At 49.8% G+C, this 27851-nt stretch overlaps 1 protein-coding gene across 2 annotated transcripts; it reads right to left on the bottom strand.

The window, feature by feature from the left end:
• Positions 1-86: 86 nt before the first annotated feature.
• SLC44A2 (solute carrier family 44 member 2 (CTL2 blood group)) lies at positions 87-27851 on the bottom strand (the record flags this gene model as incomplete). 2 transcript variants are annotated; one of them, XM_084251495.1, is made up of 22 exons in its annotated part: positions 87-193; positions 1012-1096; positions 2261-2349; positions 2810-2880; positions 2970-3043; positions 3138-3241; positions 3911-4005; positions 4091-4350; positions 4786-4870; positions 5040-5132; positions 5206-5305; positions 5396-5527; positions 6785-6897; positions 6989-7072; positions 7190-7313; positions 7401-7461; positions 7551-7661; positions 7814-7898; positions 8368-8452; positions 8569-8642; positions 11114-11162; positions 27821-27851. In XM_084251495.1, 22 exons carry the CDS (start codon positions 27849-27851, stop codon positions 87-89), a joined length of 2112 nt encoding a protein of 703 aa, XP_084107621.1. The 2 variants fall into 2 exon arrangements, with proteins under 2 accessions (XP_084107621.1, XP_084107620.1); XM_084251494.1 differs by lacking the exon at positions 27821-27851 and adding an exon at positions 11714-11750.

Here is a 27851-nt window from a genome sequence, read left to right as displayed (position 1 = left end):
TCGGATCAGTCCAACAGGCTGGGGGTTTGAACCCAGCCGCCCAGCACCCAGTGTGAAACTTTGGAGGGTGGGGGAGACCTAGGCCTTTACGATTCCGCCAGCTTCTTGTTGGTCTTGTTCAAGAGCTTCTTGAGGTTGGAAGACATGAAGTAGGGCCTCTCAGTCGAGCCATCATTCCTCTCCAGATCCTCCACTGCGGAGAGAGGCCCCAGAGCAGGTGGCATGAGGGAAGCCCACAGGCACGGGCCGCCAGGGACAGGGTGGGCAGATGAGGGGCACAGAGAAGCCTCAGAGGGTTAGGAAGCAAGACATACTGGGACCGGAGAGGGCAGACCCTAGTGGGCTCAGAAACAAGTGAACACACACTCCCCAGTCCCAAGCAAAGAAGCCCCACATGCACCCCCGGGTCTATAAAGAGGAAACAAGGAGGCCTCTGGTCCCCAACCAGCCTCCCTCTCTATGCCTCCACTTCAGCCTGTTTTCCCTCCTCCGCACTCCCCTTCAACAGGATGTCTCTCAGCTCGGGCGACATGAAGTAGGGTCGCTCCTGAGAGCCGTCATTCCTTTCCAGGTCCTCACCTGGGCTCCCCCCAGGAACCGGCAGGGGGAAAATGGGGTGATCGGGAAGGGAGGGGAAGAGGGAGGCAGGGAAGAACAGGGAAGCCAGCAGGCATGGAGGAGAGGAAGAGAAAAAGAGAAAACAAAAAAACAGACAGATGGAGAGACCAGAGTTAGTGGCAGCCACAGATCCCCCCAACAAAGCCAGAAACTGAAGCCGGGGCCCAGGGGCAGAGTGTTCTAGCTGCAGCCTGGACCAGGGATGGAGCAGCTTCAAGCACAGTGAGGAAGCTGAAAGGGTATGCCAGGGCCCTAGGACAAGGGGCAGCCAATCCCTAGAGAAGCTGCAGGGCACCCATAAAGTAAATGTGTATCTCCATCAGAGGGAGATGTTATGACCATAGGGGAGAAGGGGTCAGGGCCCGGCAAGGTCTGGGGTGAGGGGTCACTCACAGAAGCAGAGGAACAATGTGTCCACACACATGCCGTAGACACTGAAGAAGCCATGGGCAATCAGATAGGAGCCGATGATCACGGTCTAAGCAAAGGGAGTAAATCGTTTTCACCCCAGGCCCTGCCCAGGATAAGACCCTGCCAGCTGGGATCATGTCATTCCTTTGTTGATAAGCCTGCTCAGAATAACACCCTAGTGCTTCAATCCTGCTGGCAGTGCCCTGCCTTCCATCTGACACTCCTTACTCCTTTTATCCTAGGGCCTTTGCACATGCTGTTGCCTTGAATTAATCTAGTTTATGCCCCTCATGGTTCTGCCTTCAGTTTAAACATTAAGTCCTGAGGTGCCACCTGCTTCAGGAAGCCACCTTTGACACCTAGAGTCTATTTATGCTCTCAACACTGTGCACTCTTCTCCTGGGGTCTTTGTCCATATACAATTTTATTCACTGCTCTTGTCATGGTCCCTGATGTTGCCTGCATGTCCTTCAGATCTTAGATTTGACATCATTCCCAGTGAAGCTTAGGGCAGTACAGATTTTATGCCCACATCCCTATTAGACGATGTCTATTCCATTTACTGCTACATTCCTAGCAACTGACCTTGGTAGAAACCAGATATATATTTATATCTGAAGTGAATATACCTTAGAGAAAGAAAGTAACGCTCAAAGTTATGCACCTTAGAACTAGAAAATACTGAACTAAGATAAAATCTAGGTCATTGGGGTCTAAGACCTGTACTCCCTGCTATTTTTAGGGTAATGACCCAACCCCTCCACAGCCCATCATCTCTAATCCTTATCTCCACCTTGACCCCACACCTGTCACCCTAGTTTCCTCACTGCTCCTGCCGTGGCCCCACTTCAGGGCCTCTGTACTTGTCCCCTCTACTGCATGTTGTCTGCTTGTCCGTCAGACACTCGCTCCTACATCACTTCCACGGTGAGGCCACTTGGGCTCCTATACCTGCCCAAATCCTCCACCACAGGCTTGGACGTTTCCTCCCCATGGCATGTGTGCATGCAACTGTTTGCAATCACACCCACCCACCCATGTCGTAATGTCTCTTTACCACTAAACTATAAGATCTCTGCCCCTCCTGGAACACAGTCGATGCTTAATGTATGTTTGTGGCCTGAACACATAATCAGTTCTCTACCTCTGACCACCATCCAGTCAAAGGAGACCAGGCTAGTCCCAATACCTCCTTCTTTCCAGAATCCCACCCATCCCCAGAGGTCCATACCAGTATAGGGACCCAATAATAATTGAGAGTTGGTGCTGTGTCCTGCACGATCCTGATACGGTGGGTGAAGAAGAAGAAAGCCAGGATTCCTGGAAAGGAGCAGGAAACCAAGATAGTTGAGGGTTCTGGCAAAGAAAGTAGTTCTCGGGCCTCCCTGGAGGCGCAAGGGGTTAAGCATAGCACTGTGAAGCTATCCACTGCATCATGAGTTCGATCCCCGGCTGGCCAGGGAGCTATCCACACATGGCACCACAGACCTCTCCTGTCTCACCCCCTTCTCCCCTCAGCAGTGTGTTTCAGTGGATCTGCCTGTTCTGCTCCCCATTCTTTTTCTGGTGAATCCTCTGACCCCTGCACCTGTGGCTGGTACCTCGGTTCTTGTATGCATAAATAAATAAATCTTAAAAAAAAAAAGTAAGTAGCTCCCCCAAAAGCTGACACTAATTACAAAAGACAAAGGGACCCAACAGTTATGCACAAGTCACCCCAACAGGCTCCCACAGCCCAACAAGCTCCCACAGCCCAACAGGCTGGGTGAGCAGAACTCACCCACACTACCCACGATGAGAAGTTTGCCCAACAGGAAGAGGAATTCGGTGACTTTGTCTAGGACAGCCACTCTGCAAGGGAAGGTGAGGAACAGGTGTGAAGTGAATGTGGGCCCGGGAATTAGGAGCGGGCAGGGGTGGGGCGGTGGTGTTTCCCTGACCTGATGATGTTTCTCATGAGCAGGAAGAAGGCGTTCCTGGCTGAGGTACAGAAGTTGGTGCCGTAGATGGCAATCTAGGTGGGGAGGGGGAGGGCGGGAGGGAAGGTCAGGCCTACTGTATGGGAATGAGGGCTCCTCTCACTTAGCAGGAGCCCCAGGACTACTCACCATGATGTAGGCATTCCTGTTCAGGAATTTGATGAACTTCTCCAGGCACCAGAAACAACATTTGAGACAGGTCATGAGAAATTTGGCAAATTTGTTCTCCGCAGCTGGGAGAGAAGGAAGGGATGCTGAGATGAGGGGAGACCTCATCCTAGTAGGGAGCCCCCCCACCTTCTCATTACATGCATTTGCCATAGTCCAGGACTCCTGGAAACCACCTTCTCAAGGAAACAGGGAGAAATTTGATAGAAGGCTCTGAGGGCCCTACCTCGCTTGCAAGTAGGAATCAACCTCAATCCAGGACACTCAGCCCTGACCCCAATGAGGGATCTCATCTTGAGGCCTCTTTCAGCAGAGCCCCCAAGACAGGACCCAATCACCAGCCCCACTACTGCCTGAAGCAAAAGCCCACCATGCCACCAGCTTGGCCACACCCCAATGTACAATCACACCCAGTCTCACAGCCCCTGCAGCACAAAGAAGCTAGTCTTAGCCCTGCCCTCCTCCTCAGCTCAACCCTCTCTTCAAGAACCAAGGTCTCTTGGCCTCACACCCTCAGCAGGGAGAACTCCACCTGAAGGGTCCCCTCAGCAGGTCTCCCATCAGAGGAGCCACTCACCCAAGCCCCTCAGCTCCACCCTCTTAGGTGGGATCCAATCAATCTTTCACCATTTTGTCCTGGCCCCAAACCAGAACCAATTTAGGTTGGCTCTTCAACACTGCCCCACCACACATGGGCCACCCCCCACACCCGCTGTGGAATAAGTGAGCCCCACCTTTCAGGCGCTGATCCAAGTACTCCAGCATCACTCGGATGATCTGCACTATGGCCAAAATGAGGGCACCAAAGGCCAAAGAGCCTGTGTGGTACCTGTGGGCAGAGTGGGTGGTGAGTGGCTGGGCCAGGCTTCCTGTCCCCTATCTCACCCCCACCTCCTGCCCACCCGGGGCCATACCTGAGGGCCCTGCTAAAGGCAGAGAAGAGTGGGAAGGCAGGAAGATCCTCAGGTTTGTGCAGAGCCCAGTAGTAGGAGGCGAAGGCCCCAGCCAACGTGACCTGGCCTAGAGCCAGCACGAAGTTGGCCAGCCAGAAGAACATGAAGGCATTGAAGATTTGAAGGCCCAATAGGGCTCGATGGTAACCTGACTCACCACCATAGAAAGCAAACTGGCAGTAGGCAGTAGGGCACTGGTGGGATTCATTAGAGGCAAAGGTCTGTGGAAGAAACATAGGGCCCACTTATAAGAGTCCATAGTTCAGTGTGGGCTGTGGAGGCCAGGGTCGGGTCACGAATCCATGGAGTGCACAGGGACAGAAGTGGCAGAGATCAGGATGAAGATCACAGGGATGACGGATACACAGAGGATAGTGTCTTATAAAAGACAAGAAAGGGAGGAGTTCTAGAGGCAAGAACTAGATAGGGTTAAGTGAGGGGTGTAGGGGTAGGAAATGAAGGCAAGGGAAACAAAGGTAGGTGATTATGCACTGTATGCCACATTGGCTCTCTTCCCCACCACGACCCCCATACCCAGCACATGGCATACGGCAGGTACCAAAATGTTGCTGAATGCTCCCTAAGGGGAAACGAGAAGTTTCAGATCATCTGTGGGTTGCTGGGGTAACAGCCACCCCCCACCTCCAGATACCCACCTCTGGGTCACAGGTTTGCCCAACAGCTGGGCAGGCAGCATCACTAAAGATCTTATAGACGGCTTCATTGGAAGTGGACAGGAAGCTGGCAGCTCATTAAGGAAGCTAAGTTCAGGGATTAGGAACCCCAGGGGTAGGTAGAAAAGGATCTCTCCCTCCATCAGGTCTGGCCCTGCCCAGCTACACATCATTTCTGGGCAAGTTTGGCCCACAGCCATGCCTATGGTGGGGAACTGGCACCAGACAAGGGATACACAGCAGTGCTAGCCCAGTAGGCGATGCAAAGGCACAGCAGGAGGAAGGTGACCAGTGGGTACAGCATGGAGCACATCACATATCCCACAGCTCTGTGGAGAAGCAGAGACAGGCATTAGGGCCTGAGTAGTCCCTAGCTCAGGCCCCTGGCCTCCTGGCACCTACTTGCTGGCTTCTCTGATGAGTGCAATAGCAATGAGAATTCTCTTCCGAAGAAAGATGAGCAGTAAGATGATAATAACCTCAAGGATGCTGAGAATGATCACTGTGGGAAGCAGAGGATGGTTGAGTCTGCCAGTTGCCTGGGCTTCCCACTCCTTCCCAGGTCAGGCAAGAACGTTAGCTTCAGACTCACTGAAGGCCATCCAGGTCTGCCGCAAATGCAGGTACACGCGGAAATCCGTCTGGAAGCCGAGGTCCATCAGGGAGATGTCAGAGCCAGCTTCTCCACTCAGTCGGGCATACTCCATGTAGCAGTGAAATATTCCTGAGCAGGGGAACCATCATTCCGTGACTAACCTCAGTCTCTGGACTGCTTTCCCCAACACTGCAAAGCAGGTATAATTACCCACATTTAAGAGGAGCACAAACCAAAGCTGAGAGGGGCTATCACTGAGTCCTGGCCACAGGGCCTTTGCACTTGCTATTCCTACTGCCTGGTACATTCTCTCCCTGAATGAATCCCACACATCCTCCTGTCTCTGCCCAAATGTCATCATCTCAGGAGACCTTCCAGAACCCTGCCCCCATTTAGAATCATGCCTGCCCACATACCAACTTCTTATTACCCCCTTCTCTGCTTTGACATCCCAGAGGCTTTCCTCATTTATATGCTTCTTTTCCATCTTTCTCACGTTCCCAGGAACACAAGCTCCATGACAATAAAGACTGATCCTGATTTAGTCATGCCTATAAGCCCAGGACCTAGAAAACTGCTCAGTACCTAGTAGGCACTCAACACGTGTTGGGCGAACAAATAAGTAAGTGAATAAACATTAGGATGCTATGTGGCCTGAGCCTTTCCTCTGACCCCTGCAGAAGCATTAGAAATTTTCAGTATTCTCTTTACCTCTTGTAGAATGAAAAAAAAAAAAATTTTTAAGACACCTAAAATGCCAGCATGCAGCTAAAAACCACTATTAACATGAATATTTTAATATCCGTGTCCTCAACTTAGGAAGCAGATCAGATATCTTTCTTCCTGGAAAGTTTAAATGAATAATCAGAACATGAAGCACTGGTATTTGAGGATGAGGACTGCCTCTGGGTTCCAAAGGACTAAGCTTTATAAGCCCCTTCACCCATCTCATCCGCACACTGTCTATCTTCTCATTAAGTCTCCTAAGTAGTAAATACTAATTATCCCCACTTAACAGAGGGAGAAATTGGGACATGGGGAGACTGAGTCACTTGCCCAAGGTCTGAGAGAGAAGCATTGGCAGAGCTAGCATTTAAAACCTGGACTTTCTGGTGCCAGTGCTAAGTGCTAACCACTGGGCTAAGAAGACTACTGAAGAACGCCTTTGCTTTCCAGGCCCCGGTTTTGAAGACTAATGATTTCATCTATGCCCCGCTGATGAACACTGAGGTTGCTTCCAAGCATCTGCTCTTATAAACAACACAGAGATGCCAAGTAAAAGACAGTGTATACCTGATGGTTTAGGATAAGATATTTGATGGGCCATTGCCATGGGCATTTTGAAGACTGTGGGGAGGGGAGAGTTCTCTGATGGGGCAAACGTACCATAGCCCAGCACCAGAATCACCATGACGATCATCACCCAGACCATAATTCCAGCCAGGAAGCGGAGCAGGACAATGAACAGGAGGCTCATCACCATGGCAATGACCAGGCCTCTGGGAATAAAACAGAACATGAGCACACTCAACCCTCCCACCAGCTTTAGACCGAGCAGCCCAGGGAAGGCCACCTTCCCTCCCTACTTACATGACAATCCAGTACCAGGATACTGTGTAATCTTCAAATATCTGCATGGCCAGCTGCCTTGCCTCCAGGATCCCATTGGCTTTCCTGGGGGAAGGCAGGTGGATGAGGTTCATGTCAGATCTCTCTGATTGGGCCAGCCCCAGGGGATACTCTGCCCCACCCAGGTAAACAGACATCGGTGTCAGGGGCCAAGCAACTCACTTGGCACCCTCCACTAACTCCGTGATGTTTTTCCGAGCGCCGTGCCCATCCTCATAAGTTGTCTCATTGCCCACCATGAGGACTCCCTTGTGAGCATGGATGGCTGGGAAGCACCGCCGAGCCACTGCATGGAGCAGGGGATGGCAACAATCAGGCTGACCCCCTGAAGTCACCCCACCCCTCAGCGAAGTTCACAGGAACCAGGACTCACGAGGTTTGCTGGGGATGAGGACAGCAGGGCAGTCGCCATCCCGAAGCACCTTTGCCACACCCTGCCAAGATGGGGGGGGGGGGCAGTGCTTAGTTCCCTCAGGTCAGCACCCAGGCCCTGCCTGGTCTCCCAGAGTAGCTGCCCACTGACCTTGTTGCCCTGGAAGCCAGGCACACAGAACTTTTTGTAGTATTCAAAGTCCTGGGATTTGATAGCATTCAGGTAGGTAAGGTAACGGTCAGGACATTTCTCCACGCAGATCTGGGGGTGAGGGAAGCCAGGAGGCAGGAGTTACGTGGGAGTTAGGACAGACAGAGATCCCAGTCCCCACTCTTCACCAGGGGAGAGCAAAATGGCTGAGAACAACGCTGTCACCACAGGAGGTAAAGGAACTGGGAAAGGGCTGCAGTTACCTGAGGAGTGGGACACTGGAATTCCAGCAGGACCAGGGGGCTGGCGCACTTCACGATGTTGAAATAAAACAGGTAGGGTTTGTTCCTGGGGTTGGGGAAGGGAGATGGAAACTATCAAGGCATCTCAAGACTATCTTAATGAAAACAACAACAATGGGTACTGGCTCAACTAGCCATCACAATAGCCCCATTTCGCAGACTAGAAAAACAAGCCTAGAAAGGCTGACTCCTCCCCAAGGTCATACAGCTAGAGAGTGGAACAGTGCTGTGAGAACTCACTGTTTTACCTCATCAGTTCACTGCCATTTAACACCAGGTCCTGAAATGTTTCCTCTCTCACACACTGAAATGTGGGCCTCCAGAAGACAGTATGCTTAATGTATCATTTAGTGCTGTGTCCCCAGAGCCTAGGGGTGATGGGAGTTTTATAACTACTTGTAGACTGGACTAATGAATGGATGGACGTGGGGGAAATCTAGAACCTTCTCGGTGCTTAAGAAGCCATCCTGCATACTCCTCCCCAGTCCCACCAGGCCCCGAGAAGCCAGACTCACGCATTTTTTGTGCCCTTCTGCCCGCAGAACTCGCCTCGGCTATCAGTGGGATAGATCACCTTTCGAGGGTCCCCATGAGTCCAGGCTGTGGAGGGATTTAAGGGCACTGAGGTGCTGCCACACCTTAAAGCCTGCCTCACTTCTGCGCCAGAGGCTGTGGCCCGCCCTGAAGCCCCAAGTCCTGCCCCCTTGTCCACTCACCTATGATGCCTACAGCCACATAGCCCACAATGGCCAGGAGGAGGAACACGCAACAAATTATATCTGTGCAGCCCCTAGGAGCAAGGGACAGCATCAGGGTGGGATTTTCAGTGTACTGAGTATCAAGGACCCATCCTGCTCAGTACACATACCCACCCCAGAGTGCTAACTGGACACATGTTCCTGCTTACATTTTAAATTTTAACACCTAATGCTACATTGTCTTCAAAGTAGCAGAGTGCAAAGCTCAATTCTCTTTTGACAGAGTACCCATTTCCCCACACCTTTTTAAGCAGTAGGTATTAACATTTAAAAGCTTTTCAGGGGCCTCCCTGGTGGAGCAAGGGGTTAAGCACTGCACTATGAAGCAATCCACCAGTTGCTTAGGCAGTAAGAGTTCGATCCCCAGCCAGCCAGGGAGCAACCCAGATGGTAGGGCAGACCTCTCCTGTCTCGCCTGCTGCTCCCCTCAGCAGTGTATTTCAGTCTGCCTGCCTGTTGTAGTCCCCTCTCACCCTCCACATCTCTAGCCTGTACCCCAGCTCTTATATACACAAATAAATAAATCTTTAAAATAAAAGCTTTTCAGACCATTTTATATCACAAAATATGAACATTTCCAGCCTAGACTCAGGCCATGAAAAAAATATATAAATATGGTAAAATTTTAAAACATATAAACAACAACAAAAAATCCCCAAAGCTCTTAGATTATGAGGTTGGGGAAGTGATTATGAGACCAAAATGGTGGTCATCAGAGAGGAAAGAAGGAAGGAAGGTCATCAGAGAGGAAGGTCATCAGGTAAAGGGGAGTCAACTGTATGGCAGTAAATGGAAATCAGACTTTTGGGGGATCATAATATTGCATATACAGATGTCAAATTATAATGGTGGAGCCTATCTATTATAAATCAATGCTACCCTAATAAATTAAAAAAAAAAAAAAACCTGCAAGACACCCATACTGAAATGTATACAATAAGGAAATAATCCCCCCACATAAACTCCCCTCTATAAGATACCCCTGTTAATGATTTCTTGTGAGTCTTTGGTTATTTATTAGGTACAAATGTTTTCAAGTATTTATTTTTTTTTTTTTGTTAACTCAAGTGACATTATGTTACACCCACTGTTGTTTGTTTTTTTTTTTAAGATTTATTTATTTTTTTTTAAAAAGACTTTTTTTTTTAAGATTTATTTTTATTTATTTATACAAGCACTGGGTATAGTGAGAAGCATGGGAGGGTGAGAGAATTCACCAGAGCCAGAGCGGGGAGCAGAGCAGGCAGACTGACGAAATACACTGCAGAGGGGAGCAGCGGGCGGCAGGAGAGGTCTGCGCGCCATGTAGGACCCTCCTCCGGTGGCCGGGGAGCAGCCGGGGATCGAACCCGCGCTGCAGAGGCTGCGGGCAGCTTCGCAACCCAGTGCTCAACCGCTGCGCAGCGCAGCCGGGGAGGCCCAAGATTTATTTATTTATGCATACAAGAATTGGGGTATGGGCCAGAGGTGTGGGGGATGAGGGGTGAGAGGATTCACCAGAGAGAGCAGGAAGCAGAACACGCAGAGCTACTGAAATACACTACTGAGGGGAGCAGCGGGTGAGAGGTCTGCTGCACCATGTGGGTTGCTCCCTGGCTGGTAGGGGGGTGGGGGGATCGAACTCCTGCTGCAGAGGCTGCAGGATAGCTTCACAGTGCTGTGCTTAACCCCCTGCACCACCAGGGAGGCCCATCTAGTTTCTTTGGTAATTGTATTTCAAAATAATAGACCAAAGTGGCACATTCAGGAGCAACCTGCCTGAACTACATCAGAACAAACATTTAAAAAATTCATTATTTTGGGCCTCCCAGGTGGCGCAGCGGTAGAGCGCTGGGTTGGGAAGCTGCCCACGGCCTCTGCGGCACCAGTTCAATCCCCGGCTGCTCCCCGGCCACCAGAGGAGGGTCCCACATGGTGCGCAGACCTCTCCTGCCGCCCGCTGCTCCCCTCAGCAGTGTCCTTCGGTCCTTCTGCCTGCTCTGCTCCCCGCTCTGGCTCTGGTGAATTCTCTCACCCTCCCGCGCTTCTGACTGTACCCAGTGCATGTATAAACAAAACAAACAAACAAACAAATAAATAAAAACATGCCTCTATTAAAAAAAAAAATCTTAAATAAAAAATTCATTATTTTCAAATTCCTTCCTAAAAGGACTGCACCAATCGGTTTCTGAGCCAAAATAAGTTATAAATTTTTTTTCATCTCTGCCAATCTGAGATGGGGAAATTCTGTTTGGTTATTGTGTTAAATTACATTCTTTTTCAGTGAATTTGAGCATTTTTCCATAACTTCGTTGTCCTCAGTATTTCTTGCTCTATAAATTACATGTTCCAGTCTTTTGCCTAAATTTTTTAAAGTTCTTTGTAAGAACTCTTAGTATATTAAGGAAATTAGTCATCTCATTTTCAAATTATAATTAGCACTACTTATTTGGAGAACAGATGGGGGTTGGGGTGGAGTTAGCAAGACACCTCCCCCTTACCTCCAGGAACCCAGCGCCCTTACCTGTTGTAAATGGGTCCTTTGAAGGTGGGGTCATACTTCTGAGGTGATCCTGAAAATCAGCAAGATTGAGCTGCATGGGCCACAAGAGCTGGACCGAGAAGGGACGGCGGGAGCCCTGCACATTCCAGACGCCCTCTAGGGGTGTTTTTGGCCAAGAAGTGAGTAGGACTCAGAGACTTGGTGGATTTTAAGCTTCAGTCCAACTCTAGGTGACCACACCCAAGCCCCCAGTCGGAACAGGTCAGGATTGGAGTCAAAAATAATAAAGAGCCCCAAGTACCACCTGGGTTACCCAGCGGGGAGGGGACTGCAGTGTTGGCCGCCAGGGAACCAGGCAGAGACTGTAAGGTCCCAGGAGGATCTGAGCCAAAAACATCTCTCAGGGGTACCGGGGAGGGGGTATAAGCACAGGCTCTCCGGGTGAAGGGGCTGGAGGGACCTCAGGGGGAGGCTGGGGGCCGGGAGCTGGCAGGTGATAAAGTGGGAGCTACAGAGAGATCTGCTATTCGGATCCCCCCACTTTGCCTACCCCTCTCCTCGGTCCTCCCGCCGTCCCCTCCAAGCGGCCAGGCCCGGGGGAGGGAGGAGAAGGCTGCCTACCGTGTTTCCCGTAGTAGTGCTGCTGCTCGCCCCCCATCCCAGCCGGCGTCCAGCACCGAAAGCCACCCGCCTGCTTCCCCCACCTCCGCGGCCCACGGGTTTGAACGAGCGGGTGCGCGTCCCGAGCGAGGGACCGACTGCCGGGCGGCCGCTCCTCCCAGCTTCCAGGCGGGCGGGGCGGCCCAAACCGGTCTGACCGGCCCCTGCGGTGCGCAGCTCGGGACTGTCGGGACTGAGGGATGGAGGGAGGGAGGAAAGGGCCGGGCGGGCCGGCAGCTGCTCCTGCCACTCACTCGCTGGCCCGATTTAGCCTGCCCTGCCCCCCACTCCCACCCAGCCCCCACCAAGTCCACTCTGTGGCTTCCCTCAGTGGGCCGGGCCCGCCACCTGACCCGCCCGATGACAAGCCTAGATCACCTTCCATCCCTGGAAGAGGGCCTGATCTTGCCCCATTCTCCAAGTGTGGAAACTGAGGCATGGGGAGGTACATTTCCTGCCCAATGAGCAAAAACAGCAGATCGCTGAATCCAAACAACTACTTTTAGAGTATTTAGGCCGAAAACTCTCAAACTAGTGAATGTATTTTATTTTGGCCGGCATTAAAAAAAATTAAATACCAACAGTTAAGCACTGGAAGAGTTCCTAATAAAATCCCCATCTTTGGTCTTTCTTGAAAACTGGCAAATTGGAAGCAGCAGCCTCCAGCCATAGCTCTGTTTGGGAGGCCAGGGAGGCCGCTGTCTGATCCTGTTGTGGTGCCCAAGGCAACATACCTGAGCTGGCTTTCCCTCCACACTCATAATCATTAATTTTGAAGCTATTGTTCTAGTGAACAAATATTTATTGAGTGCCCACTTGGAGCAGGCCCTGCCTGGGTTCTGGGTATGGTGGCAAATAAGAGAGACCCAGTTTTGTCGGTCTGTTCTTATGGATCTAAACCATCCACTTGCTGGATGGCCCTGGATTCAAATATTCTTCTGCTCCATCCCAGTCAAAGGACACAGGGCCAGCACCTTGCCTTCCTGAACCTCAGTTTTCTCAATTATAAAATGGGAGCTAAGCATAAAACTAAAACTGGTGAAAGAGCAGGTACTGGAAACTAGGAGGTATGTATGTGGCATGGGTGTTTACAATCAGCATGAATGTACTATATCAGCAGTGGAGGGGATCCAACTAATGTGGGCGTATACCTTAGGTATGGGGGTATTGCCAGTCTGGGGCATACAGTCAAGAGTGGTATTATAAATCCCCACACCTACCAACCACCCCCATGCAGACTATATTCCCTGTATTATGTGCCTGTTCTCACCTAACCTCCTAACAGTCCTTGGGGCCAGCCATACCCTTTACAGTACAGTCAACTATACTGTCAGTATGGGATACAGTTAGCAAGAATGGGGTTATACAGTGTGGTCATTCACAGTTGGTGCTCAATAATTGTAGCTGCTACCTCAGCCAGGCACCCAGGCGGGGCCCTGTCACTAACATACATTCTCCCTTGAGGAATGCCTCCACCTTTCCCCCACAGTGGACTCTAGCTACTCAGCTCCCGCCTGACCCCTGGCCCACAGATGTCAGCAAACAGGTGAGGCCCTGGGCTCCAAACCATCACTTTGGATCACCAGGACTCCCCAAAATATCTTTCATTTTAAGAGGTGGCTGCCAAGCCAAAGGCTGCTGGCCCCCACCACACCCATTCAGGACAGTGGGCAGATAGATGGTTCAGGCCAGGCACAGGCTGCATCCTTTCTTCTCTTCCCAGCTACACAAGGTCCCTTGGGGACAGTAGTTCAGGTTCAGGACTTCAATCACCAGCTCCACCCTGATGGCCCCCACCCCCACTCAAGCTTCATATCCCTATGTGACTACTGCCTGCCCGCACATCATGTGAAAATCTCATGGGCACCACACACGTAGCCAGATCACATCAGAGCCATCCCCTGGTCACCACTGACCATCCCCTCAACTTGCCCCATCTCGGAAACGGCATCTCCATCCACGGAAGTGATGAGGTCAGAAAGCCGCTCTCCTTCCCATTAGTTCTACCTTCAGAATCTATCTAGAATCAAACCAATTATCACTCTCACCTTTGTCATAATGCCATCTCTGCCTGGTCTCCCAGTGTCAACCCTCACCTCCAACTATCTGTTCCCTCCACAGCAGTCAGAGGAGTGCCAGAGTCATACCATAGCCCTTCTCTGCCCAGAATCCTCCACGGCTCCCACCTCATTCAGAGCAAATGTCCAACTTTGGTATGTAAGTTGGAAAGCCTTCACTGTCAGGTCCCAGATCAGGCTGCCCCTTCTGTGCCCAAGTAACATACCGATTATTTTAAATTAAAGAAATAGTCAGTGGATGAACGATGCGCTAAACCTCCCTTTCTCCCAAGAGCAGGAGTTTTCTCTGGCCTTCCTCCTCAGTTCCCCCTGAATGCAGGAAATAAACCTCTAAGTCAAATGTGCCCTCCCTGCAATGGAGACACAGAGATGTTTATCTTCAGAGACAGGGAGGGGAAGCTGTATAAACAAGTCCTACTTTAGCTCATTACATTCATTGTCCAAAGTAGAACTTGCAAGAATTTCTTTGTACTGTCTCTTCTTGAGATTGTTGCTTCTTTGTCTAGAAGTTATTATTAAAACCAGTTGTTTTGGTTATTCATTAGGTGCCATATTGTATGGATTCCCATGTACACAAAATTTCATTTGCTTTTTTCTTGGTAATCTCTCTACCATCAATTTATTATTGGGCCAGCCAAAGGACCCAAAGGACTTGAGGAGGAAATCCCCCACTAAACTTTGCCTACATTATCATGGCACACAAGGCCCTGAACACGCCTCTCTGCCCCCTTCCTGCCCTTACCTCCTCCCACTTTTCCCTTTGCTTGCTCTGTTACAGCCTCACCACCTTACCGGTATAAGTCTCAGGCCCTTTGCAAGGTCTAGTCCCTCTGCCTAGAAAGCTCCTCCCCGAGGTCTCTTCTTGGCTCCACCTCTCTTAGACATTGCTCAGTCAGCTCTTCAGAAAGGTTTTCTCTGACTACCGTATCTACAATGGTGCCCCTTTTCCCTCTATAACATTTTTTTTAAAGATTTATTTATTTAATCAAGCCTACAAGAACTGGAGAACAGGCCACAGATGCAGGGGGCGAGAGGATTCACCAAAGAGAGTGGGGAGTAGAACAAGCAGATCTGAGCAGCAGGCGAGATAGGAGATGTCTGCTGCACCATGTGGGTGAGCTCCCTGGCCAGGGATCGAACTCGTGCTGCAGTGGCTGTGGATAGCTTCGGATATCTTCACAGTGCTGCGTCTTAACCCCTTGAATCACCAGGGAGGCCCTATTTTGTTTCTTATCAGTAACATTTACATATTGTTTACTGTCTGCTTCCTTTGCCTGTTTGCTGTACAAGGCAGGGATTTATCACTGTTTTGCTCAGGATTATGTCCCCAGTGCCCAGGATACATCCTGGCATGGAACAGGCACTCAGGAAATATTTGTTGAATAAATAGCCACAGTATGTCATTCATGTGTATATAACTAAGACTGAAAATAAAAATGTAGTTTAGAATTTTCTATGTGTAGATTTTTTTTTTTAAGATTTATTTATTTTTGGGGCCTCCCCGGTGGCGCAGCGGTTGAGCGCTGGGTTGCAAAGCTGCCTGCGGCCTCTGCGGCACCGGTTCTATCCCTGGCTGCTCCCCGGCCACGGGAGGAGGGTCCCACATGGCGCGCAGACCTCTCCTGCCGCCCGCTGCTCCCCTCAGCAGCGTACTTCGGTCCTTCTGCCTGCTCTGCTCCCCGCTCTGGCTCTGGTGACTTCTCTCACCCTCCCGTGCTTCTGACTGTACTCAGTGCATGTATAAAACGAAAACAAATAAACAAACAAACAAATAAATAAATAAAACATGCCTCTATTTAAAAAAAAAAAAAAAGATTTATTTATTTTTATACAAGAGCTGGAGTACAGGCCAGAGGCGCGGGAGGGTGAGAGGATTCACCAGAAACAGAGCAGGAGCAGAACAGGTAGACGACCGAAATACACTGCTGAAGGGAGTAGTGGGTGCGACAGGAGAGGTCTGCCATGCCATGTGGGAATCTCCCTGGCCAGCCGGGAATCAAACCCTTGCTGCAGAGGCTGCAGACAGCTTCATAGTGCTGTGCTCAACCTGCTGCGCCACCAGGGAGGCCCTATGTGTGTATATTTAAAATTTCAATTTTTAACTTTCATATGGACAAGAATTTCATCCATGATAGTGTGGAATTTCCATTTGGCAGGAAAGGATAAACCAGTTAGTAGCCCTGACTCTGCATTTGGAAGAAAATAAAGTTAACTCCACCCCTCCCCCCAACAGATAGCAAAAAAAGAAAAAATTCCATGTGGATTAGTCATGCAAATATATAAAAACTCAAAACGATGACAAATATGGAGGAAAGACATAGGAGCATGTTTTTGCCAACTGATGGGTTAGGTGGGTGAAGAGAGAGAAAGGAGCACCAGAAGTTTCTGGCATCAACTGAATGGCAGCCAGGCTAGGGGCAGCTGTATTAGAAGGGCTGGTGCTGATCAAGGAGCACCTTTTAGGCCCTGGATTGGTGCTTTTCACCAGGATGGGGGTGTTACCATCAACCCTGCTAGAAGCAAAATTTATAAATCCCAAATATGTCTTTTGGCATAAGGATTACTTTAGGCAGGTAAGTTTTTCAAACACATGAAGGACTCTAAAAGCCGGGTGCAGGCTATACTTTTGTAAGGGCATCTCACTCCCAGTATGGGGAAGACCAGGGCAGTTCAAATCTCTAAGGTAGCTAAGTGTAGGCCATGAGAAAGCAGCAACTTAAATAAGCCTAACGTACCCCTTCTTCCCTGTGACAACCTCTCCAGACTGGCCTTCTTCTCTCTTCTTTCCCTCACATCCTTTGTCTATAGTTGAAGATGTTATTTAAGGAAGTGACTTGAATCATTTCAGTGAGTTACTGTTTTTGCTGTCTCTTTCCCTTATGTTTTTCTTCTGTTAATCTGTCTGATGTTAATTTGATTATTCAATCTGCCTAGAAGAACCAAGAGGGGTATAGGATATTTCTTCTCCTCAACAACCAACGTTTACAGTGGAGGAAAATAGGTAAGGGAGGGAAGCAGCTTGCCCAGTCACCTAGCACAAGTGGTCAGTCTCTATTTCAGGTTTCATGGGTAAGTGGGAGCCACTGAGGATATCTGAGAAAGAGCAGGACTAGGTCAAGTTGGGGAGAAAACATAGACAGCGCTCAAGGAAACTGATGGCCTTTAATGAGACAACTGGGCCATGCTTTTGCTCAATGAACTTCATTTCTCTAGAAGATGGAACTGAAGCTGCAGAGAGGGGCACCTGGCATAGGCTTGGCTCAGGATCTCATCTTTTGGGCTCTTAGGAAACACAAGAGGGAACACTGGTACTGTCTTCTGATGGGTTAATTAACATTAACATTAAAGAGGGGGGGCCTCCCCGGTGGGTGGCTCAGCTGTTGAGTGCTGGGCTGCAAAGCTGCCCGCAGCCTCTGCAGTGCTGGCTCAATCCCTGGCCCGCTGGTGAGGGTCCCACATGGTGTGCAGACCTCTCCTGCCACGCCCACTGCTCCCCTCAGCAGTGTACTTCCTCAATCTGCCTGTTCTGCTCCCCGCTCTGGCTCTGGTGAATCCTCTCACCCTCCCGCGGTTCTAACTGTACTCAGTGCTTGTATAAATAAATAAATAAACAAACAAACAAATAAATAAATCTTAAAAAAAAAAAAGAGGGGAAGGTAAATACTAATGGTTTCTGATAATTGAACCTGGTCCAAACCCTGCAGGATGAGAACTTGCTGAATCTTTGCAGTAGTGCAGCAAGGTTAAGAGAAAAAAAAAAAAAAGGTGTGAATACGCCAATGTCCCTATTTGCTACAGACTAGGCACTCTTCTGAGTCATTACAAGGCATACCTCACTTCATCCTTACAGCAATTTTGTAAGGTTTAGTTTATCATTGCCACATTTGACACATGTAGAAATAGGCCCATAAAGGGCCTCCCTGGTGGCATAGGGGTTAAGTCTCAGTGCTATCATGCCCCAGCCAGGGAGCTAATCCACACATGTATGGTGCAGCAGACCTTTCCTGTCTCACCTGCTGCTCCCCTCAGGAGTGTATTTCAGTGGATCCACCTGTTCTGCTCCCCACTCCTCCATCTCTGGTGAATCCTCTCAACCCCTGTATCTCTGGTCTACACCCCAGTTATTGTATGCATAAATAAAAATAAATCTTGAAAGAAAGAAAAGAGAGAGAGAGAGAAATAGAGAGAAGGAGGGAGGGAGGGAGGGAGAGAGAGAGAGAGAAGGAGGGGAGGGGAGGGGAGGGAGGGGAGGGGAGGAGAGGGAGGGGAGGGGAGGGGAGGGGAGGGGAGTGAGGGGAGAAAGGGAGGGAGGGGAGGGGAGGGGGGGAGAAAGGGAGGGAGGGGAGGGGAGGGGGGAAGGAGGGGAGGGAGGAGAGGGGAGGGGAGGGGAGGGGAGGGAGGGAGGGAGGGGGAAGGAGGGGAGGGAGGGAGGGAGGGAGGGGAGGGGGGAAGGAGGGGAGGGAGAAGAGGGGAGGGGAGGGGAGGGAGGGAGGGAGGAAGGAAGGAGGCCCAGAAAGAAATAGTGTGCTATGGCCAGAAAGATGGTGAATAGCAGTGCAGCACCATCCACCTCCTGAGCTGGTGCCTGTATGAGTTTCCTGTGGTTGTTATAACAAATTACGACCAAGCAGATGGCAAATAACCACCAAGTAGGTAAAACAGCACAGATTTATTATTTCCTTGTTCTAGAGGTCAAATGTCCAAAGTGCATCTCATTAGGGTAAAATCAAGTTATTGGCAGAGCTGCATTCCTTCTGCAGACTGGGGAGAATCTATTCTAGCTTCTTGAAGCTGCTCACATTCTTAGGCTCATGCCCTCTTCCTCTGTCCTCAAAAGCAGCAGTCCCAGCAAGTCCACATCTGCCTCTACTGTGTCCTTCTCTGACTCCCCACCCTTTCCCTTATAAGGGCCCCTGTTCTTGGTTCCACACAGATAATCCAGAATAATATCACCATTTAAAAATACTTAATTTGGGGGCCTCCCTGGTGGCGCAGCAGTTGAGCGCTGGGTTGCAAAGCTGCCCGCAGCCTCTGCATTGTTGATTCAATCCCAGGCCACCAGGCGAGGGTCCCACATGGCGCACAGACCTCTCCTGCTGCCCATTGCTCTCCTCAGCAGTGTATTTCTTCGTCAGGCTGCCTGTTCTGTTCCCCGCTCTGGCTCTGGTGAATTCTCTCACCCTCCCGCGCTTCTGACTGTACCCAGTGCTTGTATAAATAAATTAAAAAAAATAAATCTTAAAAAAAAAAAAAACAAACCTTAATTTGGCCTCCCTGGTGGCACAAGGGGTTAAGACACAGCCTATAAAGCTATCTGCAGCCACTGCAGCACGAGTTTGATCCCTGGCCAGGGAGCTATCCACAGGGCACAACAGACCTCTCCTGGCTCGCCCGCTGCTCTCCTCAGCAGTATATTTCAGTTGACCTACCTGTTCTGTTCCCCACTCTGTCTCTGGTGAATCCTCTCAGCCCCCCCTACCTCTGGCCTGTACCCCAGTTCTTGTATGCATAAATTAATCTTTTAAAAAATAAATAAAAATCCTTAATTTAATCCCATCTGTAAATTGCCTTTTGCCCAGCATGTTTATAGGCTCGAGGAATTAGGATATGGGCATCTTGGTAGAGCAGGGGGTATTACTCTGCCAACCCCAATGCCTTAACTTCTTAGACCAGGGTCAGCAAACTGTCAGCAGTTGTGCAGATCCACCCATCACCTGTTTTCATATGACCCTGAGCTGAGAACAGTCTTTACATTTTTAAATGACAAAAAAAATCAAAAGAAGACTTTTGTCATGTACAAATTATGTGAAATTCAAACAGCAGGGGCCATAAATCAAAGTTTTCTTGGCACACAACCATGCTTGACAGTTTTCATGTAGCTTATGGCTACTTTCAGGCTACAGAGGCAGAGTTGTATAGCAGCAATAGAGATCCTATGTGATCCCCAAAGCTGAAAATATTTACTCTCTCACTCTAGACGTAAGATGTCTGCATGGCCCACCCCCACCCCAGGTCTCTAGGCCATGAACCAACATGTGCTGTGCCTAAGTCTGAGCCAGAAAGGTGCAATGTGCTCTCCTGGTGCTAGCGGTATCACACAGGGAGGGGAAACCCACAGTGCTTTCCCTCTCTAAGCTGCTGTGTTCCTGTCTGCAGAATGGAACTAATACTTGCATTTATTTCCTAGGTGTTATCAGGACTCAATGCTCAAAAAGCACGCAGCACAGGTCTAGGGTACAAAGCTTCAACCATCCTTGTAATGTGCCCCTTTTTCAGAGAGGGCACAAATTGAGGCTGCTTGCTGAGACCACTTAGCTGGTGAGGGGTGGCCCTGTGAATCAAAACAAGACTGCCTGACAGCACCCAGGCCTTTTCACCGGTGGATACCAGGAGAGGCAGAACAGAAGATTCACAATGGTGGGGGCGGGTGTGGGAAAGTTGGCTATTCAACCAGCCTGGTATGGAAGATAGAGGTGACCCTGGGGTCCCAGACTTATTGGGCACGATGGCCGGCCCCCGCCCCCAGCACAGTGTGTGTAGAAGATAAGGGAACTGATACATGCTGCCCAGTCACGATGCTGGTGCTGGGACACCAAGTGCCACCCAGACCCGGCGGATTCCAAACACCAGCCAAGTCCTCAAGGCCTCGCCCACGCAGTAAGGCCAGCTCACCCTCCTCTTCCCAGAAGTCTGTGCCTGGGAAATGGTCATCCCACCACACAGACGAGTCCCCTTGATGAAGGGCTTGGGGACAGCATTCACCTAGAAGTGATACATGCAGTCACAATGCTAAGAGCAAAAGATAAGTGCCTACATTGTGCAGGGCACCAAACAAGGCATTTACTTCTAGGAATTCATTGAATCTCATAATGAGCCTATGAGGGCAAATGGCACAATCAAGAAACTGAGGCACAGAAATGCTTCATGACTTGCCCAAAATCCCACAACCAATAGCAGCTGGGATTTGAACTCTGCTCCTGACACCTTTCTTACCTTTCTCTTGAGCTCTGTGTGGTGTGAACAACTCCCACTAACTGGACATTTATAATGCATCAAGCTTTGGACTAAATGCTCTACCCACATCAGTTCACCCTACCCTCCTGGCAGCCCGGATAAGGAGCTGGTACTGTTAGCCCCATTTTATGGAGAGATAAATTGAGGCACAAGTACATGGAAAGTATATATAGGAAATTTTCAGGATACAAAAGGCATATGGTAAAACAGCTGAGAAGAGAAGAGCTGGGACTGGAACAGAGCCCACAGTAGGTTCCAGAACCTGGCTGAGAGGCAGAAACTTGCGGTTAGCTTTTTTTTTTTTTTTTTTTTTTTAGATTTATTTATTTTTGTGTAGAAGAACTGGAGTGCAGGACAGAGGTGTGGGGGGCGGGGGTATGTGTGTAAGAGGATTCACCAGAGATAGAGTGGGGAGCAGAACAGGCAGATCTACTGAAATACACTGGTAAGAGGAGCAGAGGCGGAAGCAGGAGAGGTCTGCTGCGCCATGTGTATTAGATCCCTGGCTGGGGATCGAACTCAGGCCGTTGTCAAGGTGGGCCTTTAAGGGTGGTAGCACTGAGACTTTGACCCCTAGGCCACCAGGGAGCCCCCCCCCTTAGTTTTTTTGGTAGACATGTGCTCAAAGACTTAGCACTTTGGTGCCAGCTGGTTCATGCCCCCTCCATTATAGCCATCACTCGTGTCTTGGTCTCCTGGCTCTAACATTGCACCCATAGAGGCCAGAGGGTACCCATGGACTCCTGAATCAGGTAAGTCCCCTCCTCTGCTCAGAGCTCTCAGTGTCCTCCATTTTTCTCAGAAGAAAAGCTCAAGTCTTCCCCATGGCCCATAGGCTCTGTATACTCACCCCTCCCATTCCTCGCCTCCACTCCTACCCCTTGAACCCTCCACTCAAGTCACACAGACTTCCTCACTGCTTCTCAAGCTCCCAAATGTTCCCACCCCAGGATCTTTGCACAGGCTATGTCCTTTGCCTGAAACACTACTAGGCTCCCCCTTCATTCCTCTGGTCACCACAGGATGGCCCTTCCTAATCCCCCTACTTAAAAACTTAAACTCCCACCTCCAGGCCTTATAGATCACTCCCACCCCTTTTTGCTGCTCTATTTTTTCCCCTGGGCCCTTCTCTGACACCCTGAGAATTTTCTTCACTCAAGTTAATTTCTTGTCTGTTTCCTTTCCTAGAAGCTAACCCCACAAGTGTGGCGCCTGTTGTATCTCCAGGGACTAGAACACTATTGGGTAACTGCACAATCAGTGTTTGCTGAAGGAAGTTATGAATGGATTTGTTGATATTAAGTCACCTGTATGCTTACCAAGATAAAAAAAATTTAACCAGAACAACCCTTTCGATTAATAGAAATCACTCTCCCTCTTATCGTTGGCCCAGAGTCCTTACTTCCTCTCTGTGACGCAGTTCCTCTCACGGGTTTCCCTTCCCCTCTTCCAGAATCTGTCCACAGTACATGCCATAAGCAGTTTGCAGCCATTCATCCCCCAGTTTTGTAACAGTTCTCACTTTTCTAGTTCACGAACTCATAATTGGCCATCATTTCCCAGCAGCCTACTTAGCTACTTCATGTTTTTACAAGGCAACATAATATTCCACAGTGAGAACAGTACCATTTTTCATTAAACCAGCCCAGCTTTAAAAAGATACAGATGACACCCATACACACCCACACACATGGACATTAATGGACTACGCTGAGCAAGGAGACTTCTTGGCTGTGTCACCTCAGGGTGAGGACAGCTGGTCAAGAGTATGTGAAGGGTTTCTTTCACATGGAAGGTAACAATTTTCTGTGCGGTTCAGGGCTTATTTTTCATTTTCAGCCGCCACCCTGTTCCAATGGAAAGAATATATTAATTTTGTTATATGAGTTTAAAATAACTTTCCTTGGACCTCCCCAGTGGCACAGCGGGTTGGGCACAGCACTGTGAAACTGTCCACAGTCTCTGCAGTGTGGGTTCGATTCCCAGCCGGCCAGGGAGATACCCACATGGTGCAGTAGACTTCACCTGTCTGGCCCGTTGCTCAGATCTGCCTGTTCTACTCCTCACTCTCTCTGGTGAATTCTGTCACCCTCCCGTGCCTCTGGCCTATACCCCAGTTCTTGTATAAACAAATAACTCTTTATATAAAAAAAAATCTCCTTGGTGATGACCATAATGTAGTATATACAGATGTTGATTTATAGTGCTGTGTACCTGGAACTTATAAAATGTTATAAACTGATGTTACATCAATAAAAAAATTTTTTAAGCCCTCCTTTTGGGAACTGACTAGGAAGGAGCATAAGAGAACTTTCTGGGGTGATGGGAAGGTTCTGTAACAGATCTGCAATCTTTTCCCTACTAAGGACAAGATAGTAAATATTTTAAAAAGTGTGGTGTTTCCCATATCAGCCCCCCTTAATTTATTTTATTTTCTCTTTTTTTTCTTAAAGATTTTATTTATTTATTTTTGCATAGAAGAACTGGGGTATAGGCTAGAGATGTGGGAGGATAAGAGGATTCACCAGAGACAGAGTGGGGACCAAAACAGACAGATCTACTGAAATACATTGCTGAGGGGAGTAGCGGATGAGACAGGAGAGGTCTGCTATGACATGTGGGTTAGCTCCCTGGCTAGGGATGGAACTCGTGCTGCAGTGGCTACAGATAGCTTCGTAGTACTGAGACTTAACCATCAGAGAGGCCCTGTTTCAATAAACATTTATTTATTTATTTATTTATTTAAAGATTTATTTATTTATGCAACCAAGAGCTGAGGGACAGGCCAGAGGTGTGGAGTGCGGGAGGATTCACCAGAGACAGGGTGGAGAACAGAACAGGCATTGACCAAAGTACACTGCTGAGGGGAGCAGCAGTTGAGTCAGGAGAGGTCTGCTGCGCCATGTGGGTCACCTCCCTGGCCGGGGATTGAACTCATGCTGCATGGCTGCAGATAGCTTCATAGTGCTGCATCTTAATGTTACTCTTGCACCACCAGGGAGGCCTCAATGAACTTTTTTTAAAAAAAAGATATATGTATTTATTTATACAAGCACTGGGTACAGTCAGAAGCGCGGGAGGGTGAGAGAATTCATCAGAGCCAGAGCAGGGAACAGAACAGACAGACTGACGAAATACACTGCTGAGGGGAGCAGCGGGCGTGGTAGGAGAGGTCTGTTGCACCATGTGGGACACTCGCCTGCGGCCGGGGAGCAAACTGGCCCTGCAGAGGCTGCGGGCAGCTTCACAGCCCAGTGCTCAACTACTGTGCCACCACGGGAGGGCCCCCAATGAACTTTTAAATATTCCCTGTGCTTGATTCAAGATAAGGTGGTCTACCCACAAATACACTATTTGACGCAATTGTCAACAACAAAAAGATTGAGGAAGCTTTCCAGGCACTGATGTGACAGGTCATCTCAAAGCCATATTAACCCCCCCAAAAAAAGCAACATACAAGACAAACACCTCTTATTCAACAAATATTTGTTGAGCTCCTATTATGTGCCACACACTGTGGACATATCATCAAACAAAAGAGACGTGAGTCCTGCCTCATGAGGCACTAGAGGGATTTGCTGACATTGCTGTGAAAGAGAAAAAAACAGCCACTAACTTAAGAACATGTATATAATTGCATGTGAATGTCTAAGGCCTGCAGTCTGTCTGGAAGGAAACACAAGATGTCATACTGCTGATGAACACCAAGAAGGGAACTTGGTATTAGGGGAGGAAGAGAGAGACTGTTCATGATAAAGTCACAAAATCTTCACATCTTTTGTATTTTGAAGCATGTGAATGTATGATCTCAAAAAAAATAACTGAGGGCCTCCCTGGTGGCGCAACGGGTTAAGACGCAGCCTATGAAGCTGACCACAGCTGCAGCTACTGCAGCACAAATTCAATCCCTGGCTGGCCAGGTTGCTACCCACATGGCACAGCAGACCTCTCCTGACTCGCCCGCTATTCCCATCAGCAGTGTATTTCAGTCAATCCACCTGTTCTGTGCCCCACTCTGTCTCTGGTGAATCCTCTCACCCTACCCCCCACCTCTGGTCTGTACCCCAGTTCTTTTTTTTAAGATTTATTTATTATGCATACAAAAGCTGGGGTGCAGGCCAGAGGTGGGTGTGTGTGTAGGGGTAAGAGGATTCACCAGAGATAGAGCAGGGCACAGAACAGGCAGATCAACTGAAGTACACTGCTAAGGGAAGCAGCAGGCGAGTCAGGAGAGGTGTGCTGCGCCAAGAGGGTTGCTCCCTGGCTGGCCGGGGATCAAAGGTATCGAACTTGTGCTGCAGAGGCTGCAGACAGCTTCACAGGCTGCGTCTTAACCCTTGCGCCACCAGGGAGGCCACAGCACCCCAGTTCCTGTATGCATAAATAAATCAATCTTTAAAAAAAAAACTTTGAAATTAACAAATACATACTCCCAGCAATATTTTAAAAACACCAGATGCCAGAACCCCAGGGTCAGCTGAGCTGGACTGTAACAAACAGGGTCATGGAAACTGGTTTTTAAACAATCAACATAGTTTTCTCCGCCCAGATTCCCCACTTCAGAGTCTATTGTTTTAAGTTCTAGAATGATTTTCCCCTGTTGCTTATGCTGAGGGTGGATGGGAGGGTTGGTAATAATCCGTTCAGCCAGGAGTCATTTCCCAATTCCCCTGAGAGCCGGAAAGGGCTCCTCTAAACATGCTGTCTGCCAAGAAGGGAGCTTCCTGCCCTACCCAGTCTCAGTCTACATCTTGACAGAGAGGGTTTCATCAGCTCATGGAAAACCCAAGTCCCCAGGATCCCTGGAGCGGGAGTTCCAGAGCATGCAGAGCTAAGGCACAGGCACAGAACAAATAATTCCCACCAGCCAGTGTGGTGTGCCCAGCCCTACAGACAATGAAACATTCTCACCCAGGGTCCCACAGGTCAGAGCCTGGATTTGAATTTGTATCTGCCTGATGTCACCCCTGAAATTCACAGAAGCCACTGGGGTACAAGGAAAGACTACATGAACCACTCCTGCACACTGCTCCAAAGGAAAGTTCCTCATTATCTGGCAGGGACTTCACAGGGCAGCCCCAGGTTTTTGGTTCTGATGAGACTAGACTATTTACAAGCTAAGTGAGACGCCCCTCTCCCATGTCGAAGAGTCAACCCCATGTGGCCTCTCACAAACAGCTGAGGGCTTGGCTGTAAGCAAGACCTAGTTGAAATCACCTCGGGCTCTGCTAGGCCTCACAGAGAAATAATGCAACAACCACAATAATTCCTGTGGTTAATTTGCTGTTCCCTCTGCCTTGAACACATTTATCCCAAATCTTCCCACAGCTGTCAGCTCAGCCTCTAGCCTTTAGTCACCTAAAATCATCCCTGATAATTCTCCCATGCATACAGTGTTCTATTCTTTGCTTAATGCTTACAACAATCTGAGTTTACAAATGTATTCCTTTGTTCAATCCCCATCTCAAGGATTTTTCTGTTTTGGTCACTGCAAGATTCTTAGTGTAAAGACCCTGCCTGTAACATGCTCAGTCAGCACCTGACAGAGTGTGCATTGGGAACACATCACAGAGTGTTAGGCACAGAGGTCCCCCCAAACCAGATATGAATGTGGCAAGCCTGGGAGGGTTAGTTGAGGTCATCCATGACTATCTCCCTTCAGCTAAGTTCAAGACTGTGTGAATCATATCATCCTCCACTCCAACCTCCAGTCAGACCTCAAGGAGACCAAAGGCCCCTCAGGTGCTCCCCAGAACAAGATTCCCAGATCAGAGACAACCAGCCACACCCAAGGGACACAGCACAGCACTGAGCAGCCACAGGATCTGGGGTTTTAGCCATAACCAAGAGCAAAGGGGCCCCTCAGGAGGTGGGAGCTGGCAGCTTCAAGCAGGGAGGGGAGTGGCTGGGCAGTGGCAAGCTCCCCAGCCTCCCTCTTGGCAGAATTGGGTAGGGAGGGTCCCAGCCCTCCCCATCTGTCTCTCTGCAGTCTCCTGAGGACACAGTCCCTGGTGGAGGGGCACAGCTCTAGTCTACATGTTTTTCATGATTATTTTTAAGTGGTTTCCGGACCCCTCCCCGAGGCTTTTGAGTCTCACAGTTTCCAGGAAGTCCCCATCACACAAGGGGGGGCCGCAGGGGGCAGGGCAGTGCCACCTGGGTGTGTGGTGAGATCAGTCTTGGGGACCCAAAATGAATAAGAGGAAGGAGACACTGAGGCCCCTATCCCCTCCCGTGGGAACCTGGGGAAGGGATGCACCTTGGGGGTCTGTGAGGAGAGTGGGGAGGAGGCCTTATTTTGGCTCCTTCCCTGGGGGGTGCAGAGGCGAAGCCCATGCTCAGAGGTTCTCCGGAGTGGGTCCCAGTGCCAGGCCGGAGAAACCGAAGTGTGCAGCTCACTCAGTCCCTCGCAAAGGGCGAGGAAAGTTTCTCAATTGTTTCCGTTTTTGCTCCTGGCCCCTCACCATAGGCGCCCTGGTTTCTGCCCTTTCCAGGCTGCGAAAGAGACCTGATGGGCTTCCACCCCAGAAATCGGTCTGCCCAGTGTTGCCTCAGTTTCCCCATCTGAGCGAAAGCCCCAGACGGCTACTTCTAGGGGAATATGGCCAGGAGGAAGAAGTAGACAAAGGAAACTGGAGGGGGATCTGGTGAGGTCCGGGCTCTGCCCCTTTCGAGCCCTGGTTGCTGTCTCCCCTCCCCCGCCTGGCATCTGAGCCGCCCAGATAACGGGACCTCTCTGAGTAGAGCATGCGCCGTGCGTCCCGGCCCATCAGCCGGCAGGGGGGCGAGGGCTCCCGGGAGGGAACACGAAGCGACCCGACGGGAGCAAGGGGGTTGCAGACTCTCTGCACAGAGGGGAAAGGCGGGCTGGAGAGCTTCAGCTGCAGCGCGGGTATGTAAGATCTCAGATGTCTGTCCCCTCCCCCAAAATCCATCAACTCGGTAGAGGCGACCCCCGGGCAGAGGTTGCTCCTACCGTAGGCTCCGTCCTTCCGCGGGTCCTCCAT

The sequence above is a fragment of the Talpa europaea genome, assembly GCF_964194135.1.
Source record: "Talpa europaea genome assembly, chromosome: 12".
NCBI lineage: Eukaryota > Metazoa > Chordata > Mammalia > Eulipotyphla > Talpidae > Talpa > Talpa europaea.
The sequence above is the reverse complement of the archived record's forward strand: the minus strand, read 5'-3'. Positions and strand labels throughout refer to the sequence as shown.